Below are 7932 nucleotides of genomic sequence, written 5' to 3'. Positions count from 1 at the left end.
TATATATATTATAAAAATATATTATAAATTTTTAAGTACAGTTGAAGTGTGTTATAAATAATACCATAAAAATTATATAATAATGTATTCGATTAAAGCTAGCTTAAAAGCGGAGTAAGACAGAAGAATACGTATAGAAAGCGGAAGGAATTTAAAGAACTTTGTAACAAAGTAAGAGAAAGCGTTTTGAAAGTTTGCTTTGCGATGAAAAGGACTGGAAAGTTGATATTGATGAGTAGTTGAGGGTAGATTAGAATAAGAATCAAAATTATATTGCAGTAATTCCTGCAGATAGGTCGTATTGATGAGATCAGAGTATTTGATTAGAAGATCCTATAAGTTAGACAACAAAGATGAACAATGAAACGTTGATGAATAATCAGCCATCCAGAATGAATGGAAAGATGGGGAAAGATAGAACGATATCATTATTATTGGAAAATGTAAAGTAGATTTCAATAGAAATAAATAAATTTTTGAGATATTGATACTTTGTCTGTTGGAGCGATTTCGAGTAGATGTATATGTTCTAGAAATGTATGCCGTTCGGGCTCTCGAGCAAGCTTATGAAAACGTTGATTTTACCGCAATTCGTAGGCCGCAAATGATTGCGGGTATAGTACTCGGTAGCATTTCACTATGCTTACGCTTCTCCGCGCTGCCTCCCATTATTCGCGATTTCGTATCAGTTTGTGACGTCTATCATCAATAGTTTCCGCACGAATTTCGTGCTTGCACTAAAGGCTACGCGCTCTCGAACGATTATTTAAAGGCGCGCGAATCCGCGAATCGCGCAGTAGCAAAATATATCTCACTCTGTCATCATTCTGATCTTTGAGATTTGAGCGCCGAGCAGTTTCAATATATACCAAAGATCGAACTCTTACACGTATACAGCGACTACATTGAATACGTCTGGAAACAAGCTTTCGGAATGTGAAGACAAATTCAGAAGTTCGATCCTATCATCACTGCGACGAGCACTAATAATTAGCCGTGGCAACGGACGCACATCGATGGTCCCGCAACCAAGATAAAGGACTGCAACGAATGTCGGCGTCGCGAGGCAATCTGCTGAATCAAACGATAAACGTACTTCCTTTCGAATTACATATTTCGGACTACCAGTTTTGCGGTTCTAGCATTTGGCTTATGAAGCATTAGCCAGAAATGACGTGGACATAAATCCATTGAACGCGGCGTCCCGAGAACACGACATTACATATTCTCGGAGCAACTATCTCACCGACAGGCACGCGACGGACAAGATACTCGCCGATAAAGCGCTAGGACGCATTGTCGCGAGAAATTCGGCTCTGAGCGAGATCTACTGTCATCTGGGCAGCGATGAAAGCCAAGCCCAAGATCAATATGGGCATGAAATCGAAGAAGAAGAAGTAGACGAAAAAGTAAATTGAAAATATTAATAGCAATATCTTAAGGCATCAATAGTTTTCAAATGATGAGCATTTCTTTCTTTTTTTCTTCTCTTCTTTTTTCTCTTTCTTTTCTATGAATTTTCACAAAACAAATAATAACTGAGCATAAAATACTGTACGAAGATATTAACATAAATATTAATATTTTAATACAACTCTATATTTTATTTAGAACTGCCATTTACTGCCATTTACCACTGCTGTCAGTGCAACTTTAACGAGTTGCGGCAAAATGTATTTTGCGCCGGAAATACTCACGTAAAATATTTAATCAATAGTAATAGTGAATTGTTGCCGCAATAAGCTGCGTATGAAAAATCATCTTAAGGATAAAATCACACGGTACGGAAAAGCACTACAAAATAGAGAATACATAATTGAAACAACCAAGCATAGTTCTGATTGATTGTTTCAATGACGCGTTTTCTGTTTCGCAGTCCTTTTCCGCAATCCTTTTCTTGTGATTTCACTCTAAGAGTATATATCCACACAAATTTACATAACCGCATAAATATTATATATGCATAAAGAAAATTATTCAATTACATTTTACGTGTGTCTAATAAGAAAAATGCGATTGAATGATTTTCTTTATGCATACGTTTATGCAGCTATGTCTATGTTTTCTATGAAAGATGATTCATCTAAAGTCCACACAAATTTTAAACTATTATTAATAATTAACTATTATTATTATAATTAATGACTATTATTATTATTATTAACTATTATTATAACCTATCTATGGTTCATGTATGCAAGTTAGTCACTCCCGAGATTAACTCATCCATACATAATTTTCTCTTCTCTATTCGCTTCAAAGTACCATTAATAAAAGCCTCCGATTTCATAAAATCTATGGTTTTGAATACAATCGTACTTGGAAGAGGTTGCGCGAGCGATAACGTCGAGGAATTAAAGCTCTCAGTCATCTCTAAATTGGAATGAATATGTTATGATCTTAATAATAGTATATCTGTAAATTAAATTACGCATAATGGATAAAAATAACGTGCGACATCATATGTAACGACTAAGTTACATTCCTTAGAAATGTCCTACAAACCTGTTACTTGTTACAGGTTATTTTACTAATACATTTTCTCGTATAAGAGAGAGTTATTATAATAATTATAATTAATAGTTACACTTAACTCCACTTGAAGTGTTATTCAGTACATAGTTATCAATACACATGATCTCCGCAATGACAGCTTCTCATGAAGTAAACATAGCGAGAAAACTAATCAGGAAAGTGATAACAATAAACTTCGATATTACGTATTGATTTAACATATCTCCTTTTTTAGAAAGGATTTCTTGATTTTTTTGTTTCAGGCAAGAATTAAAGTCGTGGAATGTACACAAAATGATAACGGCGAGGCTTTACTGTTAATTTTTTTGTCACTAACAATACTTTTTTTGCATATAAAAAATTTAATTACATTGTTAAATAATAATATTAAAATGTGCAAATATAATAAACATTACTATTTCTTTAAAAGAAAAAAAATCACGAAAGATTATTTTTTGGTCTTCTAAACCAGGCGTTCCCCTTATTTGATTATTTTCATTTATAAAATTTTGTAAAGACAATTAAAAATGATAAATTATTTTAAAGCATGAGAAGTATAATAATATTTAAAAAAAAAGAATGTTTTTTTTTCATTTTACTTACCTTACACAGAAAACATATAAAATAGAAGGAATCACTCTTTTATGAAAACAGTGTGTTTTTCTATTTAATTCTATTTTTTTATTCTACTTTATTATTCTTTTTTATTCTATTCCCTTTTCTTTAAGAAATAAGAGATATTTAATGGGAAGCTTTTATGATATTGTAAAATTCTGTGTGTGAAATATAGAATATTTTTTAAAAAGAAGACAAGCAATTAAATTAATTTGATACATTGAAACGTTTCATTCTGTAATTTCACGATGCATAATCAATTACCTGTATAGAACTAAAGATCTATGAACAATACTGTGAATCCCAGAAAGTGGTAAATATGCATCCCAATAAATTCCACTAAGTTTAGCGCTTCCAGATAAAATATCATTATGATATGATCCTTCCTTTCGGTTTTGAAGCTTTCCAGATAGGTCACCAATAGCGTATTGATCCTGAGTACCGTAACCTATACAATAAATTATTATAAGAATAATTAAAATGTTATTTACATGTTTTATTATTGTATGTATTTAATATTATCTTAAATTTTGTCGTTAGTTTAAATTTTTTATTAATTAATGCATTATACAAAATACTGTATTTACATTGTTTAATAATTTTTTATCTATGTCTACTTATTACCTGGTGGTGGAGTAGTCTGTTCATCGATATTCGAAGGATTGAACAACTTCTTAGTAGTTGAGCATGAATCGATAGGAATTCCGATATTTTTTGCCGGTTCTGGTGGTAATTCATGAATTCTATAAGACGCTATTTTAGTGGCGTACCGTAATCTAATTTCCAAATTATTTATTGTTGTTAATGAAATATTGATCCACGTTGGATTGAACGGTGTCTCTTGAATTGCCGTAATTTGGCCTCTAATACCACGTGAATTAATTATGGCCCTATAATAATTTTTAAAAATTATTGTTTTAAGAAATCTTATTTTAATATTACTTGTTTTAATCTTGTGTTATCTTGTTTTAATATGTTGTTTTATTTCAAATTTTATTTTATTATCACATGTTATACATATATCGATACTTTTTACTAATTTTTTATCAATATGTACAGAATAATTCAGAACAACCCAGATATCCTTGAAAAAAACGTATTCCTAACATAATTTTAAGCGATTTTTCATTATGAAAAGAACCACATAAATCTTATGGAAAATGGATTTCAGTCAAATTGTTATAAATTTTAATATTTTGTAGCAGAATTTGTTCAAAAATGTTTCCGGCAAAGAGAGACACACGAATCACGATAAATTTTAATATAACAAACAGTCACTTTTTATTTAACAATCACTGCCATGATGCCACAAAATTTTACAGAGTTCTTAAATTTTCAGTGATAATGATTATGAAATTGATCAAAGGGCAACTGATCGAAAAAAAGCAAATAATTGAATTGCAACGTAACGATGCGCTTTTCACTATGGACTTATCGAGGGATCGACGTTCGGAATGTCGAGGTTTTACGCCGTAAGACGATCTAGAATGTCGATGGACTCAATAGTGATTTTTTATAAATTTTCCTTTATTCTCATCAAACATTCCAGATCGCCTTTATTTTATATATAACTTTTCAAGGTAACCATAGTGCCTCTGGATTGGCGCGTTGGATTGTTGCTTCGCCGATTCGTCGTTTACAATCGCGAAAAATATTTTAATCCAAAAAAATTCACCGTCCCGAATCTCGCCCATTGGCGCAAGAGGTGTCGAATCTCTGCTGCGCCACACCAGCCAGTTTCGATAAGCGACACTGAGTCTCGCAATTTTTTTATCATTGTTAGTTATTGCGAACTGATTTCTCGACAATAGCTCATGTCAAACTGATTAATCTATTGAGGACGAGGATTTTTCTTTTAAAATTGGTCTTTTTTTTCCTATAGAAAACTCATCTATATATTAAATGTACATCTTGCGTAGAGTCGTCAGTTTGTGAGTGGCCAGAATATTGGCTAGTCCTGTTCAGAAGGGAAAGTTCAAAAGAAAAAATCGCGATAAAATCGTTTTTAGGTTTTTAGGTTTTTATATTTCAAAAGGAAAAGCGGAAACCTTATTTCAGATCACTTACATGTTCATCCGTCCATCCGTCTATCATATCATTTTTCTCTGAAACCATTTGACGTAGAAACTTAAAATTTGGCATAGTAATGAATCATATTGACTTACATATTTGCCAAAAGTGAACACTAAAAAATTCACTATTCAAAAACACTATTCAAATGGAAATTTTAAGGAGGACAAGTTATGATACCCAAAAAAATTTTTTTCAATTTCTGATTCATGTGACATATATTAGGTATACAACTTTGCTTCGGCCGTTTTCCTATAGATGGCTTTAGCGGTAAGTGGTGATCGAAATAAATAGATCATAGACGTCATACAATAAACTTGGTATCTGTCAACATAAGCCCATAGAAACATTAATCGATTTGCATCATAAAGTTATTCTCGATTGAAAATGTCAGTTTATGAGCCAAATTCTCGTCATTTGCGGGAGGTTTTAATTTTTTGCTTCAATATAAAGAAATACTTTGTATATCTGTAAATGAGAGATAAAATAAATTTCTATACTTGACCAGTATACTGGTCAACTTCGTCCTCAAAAGATTAAAAGTCCTCATGAGCACAAATCTCTAAATATCTTAGTTTTTGCTCTAGTACCTTCGAAAGATCATTACATCTTATACGAAAAAATAGTTCAAATAAATTTTTTTTATTAACATTACTTATGAATACCGTATAATATCATATATACTGCTTACATATATGTCATGGAAAAAATTATCGGACATAATAGGATTGTTCGCATCGCAAGCTCCAACATGCTCCTACCACAACTCCTACTCACTTTATCAAGGGCATTGGAATGAGTAAGAGCTATAGAAGGAGGATATTACACATTGGAGTGCGACATGAACAAATATCTAGAAAAAAATATCAAGAATAAAATAATATCAAGAAAAAAATATCATATTTTTCAATTAAAGATATCTTTTAAATGATATTTTTCAATTAAAGATATCTTTTAAAAGATATTGTTACGATATAAAATATCTTAGGAAAAAGTTTTATTTTCCCAGATAACAAAACGTGTCTCAGCAAAATCTATAATTGCTTATGATGCTGGCCATAGGTTTGTTTTCAACGATTTACCGAATATACCGATATTGCAGTAACACGCAGACAACAATGTATTGCCAGCAGTTTAACAGCAAGATAACTGTGTCAATATTATCTTGCATTGTCGACAACATGATAGCATTATACGATGCTGCATATTATTATGGTAACATGATGGTAACAGTATGAATTTTGGTGACGATTTTAAAGTTGTGGGCAAATTGTTGGCAAGTTGCTACTCAATGTTATCGTATCGTGAAGGCATCATGTTGCCAACAAATGAGGGCTCAGTTGTAATGCTACAACACATACTTAGTAATGCATATTTAGCAAGCAACATGCTAGCAACACGATAGACACGTTGCTAGATTATTTTCTAATTTTAAGAAATATATTATAATAATAATTTTAAGAAACATATTAGAGATTTTGACAATTTTAAGAAACATATAAGATTTTCAAAACAGCAAGGAGATTCACAAAAATCAAGCATTATATTTGTAAGAAGCAAGGGGACTCATACAAATCAAGCATCTCAAAAGAATGAGACGTTTACATCATTTGTTCAGGGTAATTCTTTAAAAATAGGCGCAAAACTAAAATTATAAACATATTATAAACATATTATTCATAGAGTTGACCGGGGAGTAAAGGTCTTCGGGGAAAAAGGTAGACTACTCCTTGTATCTTGGTAATAACGAGAATTTCATTAGAAAATTCCGCCACACAGTTCGTCAATTAAAAGTGAGAATCTCACGCCATAAAATTCGTTGCTTCCTAGTAACTGTTAGGAACCATGCTCTTACATTTGAGAGTCAAAAGTAAGATATTAGCCTCGCAGTTATTTTGATCTGAATCATTTTTGCAACTAGATAGATTAAATAAGTGTATTTATTAATCTTATTCTATTGTTTTAATAGTGTGATTATTAAAATGATTGTTTCTATTATACTTTTTTAATAATAATTCCATAAACTTGCTTGTTGGAATAAAAAGTGCTATAGTTGTTTTGCTATCATTAATGTTGATTCTATAGTCAGTAATCCTAAGTCTTATCAGTGAAATTGACCAATAACCAACTGTATGTAACTGTAAACGTCGATTACTTCCGATTATCGACTCATTATAGAATCAGTATTAGTGGTGATCATTACACAGAGAGAGATTACACTGGTAATTATTCAGAATGCAACTTTTATCTCCGATTTTGATGAAATTAGGCCTATTCGACGCATTTTTTTGTATGAAACGAAAGAATCTGTAAGAAAAAACGTTGAGTCAGCCCTGCGAACCGAGATATTAAGAGTTAAAGATAACTTATTAGAAAATCTGTCAAAACAATAAAGTGTAGTGACACAAACGCATCGAATAAGCCTAATATCATCGAAATCAGAGGCGAAGACAGCATTCTGAATAATTATCGAGAAATTTTCGGTTGTATTTTTATTAAAAAAAAAATAATCTTATCTTACATTATTTGTAACAAAGTAAAGTTATAAGGAAACTTTGGTAATGTTTATTACAAAAGTTTCCATATTATGTTAAGTATTACAATAATAACTTATGAAAAAATTAACGAAATTGTAATTTCTTAAAAGGCTTTTTCAGAATGCGTAACTACAAGAGAAAGCCTGATGAATATATTTTTATAATATTTCTATTGGAATTTTGTTAATAGAAATCT

The 7932-nt window shown here is 31.2% G+C and overlaps 1 protein-coding gene across 1 annotated transcript in view; it reads right to left on the bottom strand.

Moving 5' to 3' along the window:
* Positions 1-7932, bottom strand: part of LOC108689116 — a 277007-nt gene that overhangs the window by 192972 nt on the left and 76103 nt on the right. The window contains exons 7-8 of the mRNA XM_018195755.1: positions 3754-4019; positions 3394-3577 (exon numbers count right to left, since the gene is read on the bottom strand). Coding sequence (XP_018051244.1) covers positions 3394-3577; positions 3754-4019 — 450 coding nt within the window. The remainder of the gene's footprint in view (positions 1-3393; positions 3578-3753; positions 4020-7932) is intronic.

Source organism: Atta colombica, unplaced genomic scaffold, assembly GCF_001594045.1.
Source record: "Atta colombica isolate Treedump-2 unplaced genomic scaffold, Acol1.0 scaffold26, whole genome shotgun sequence".
NCBI classification, from domain to species: Eukaryota; Metazoa; Arthropoda; class Insecta; order Hymenoptera; family Formicidae; genus Atta; species Atta colombica.
This window is presented reverse-complemented; position numbering and strand designations above follow the sequence as displayed.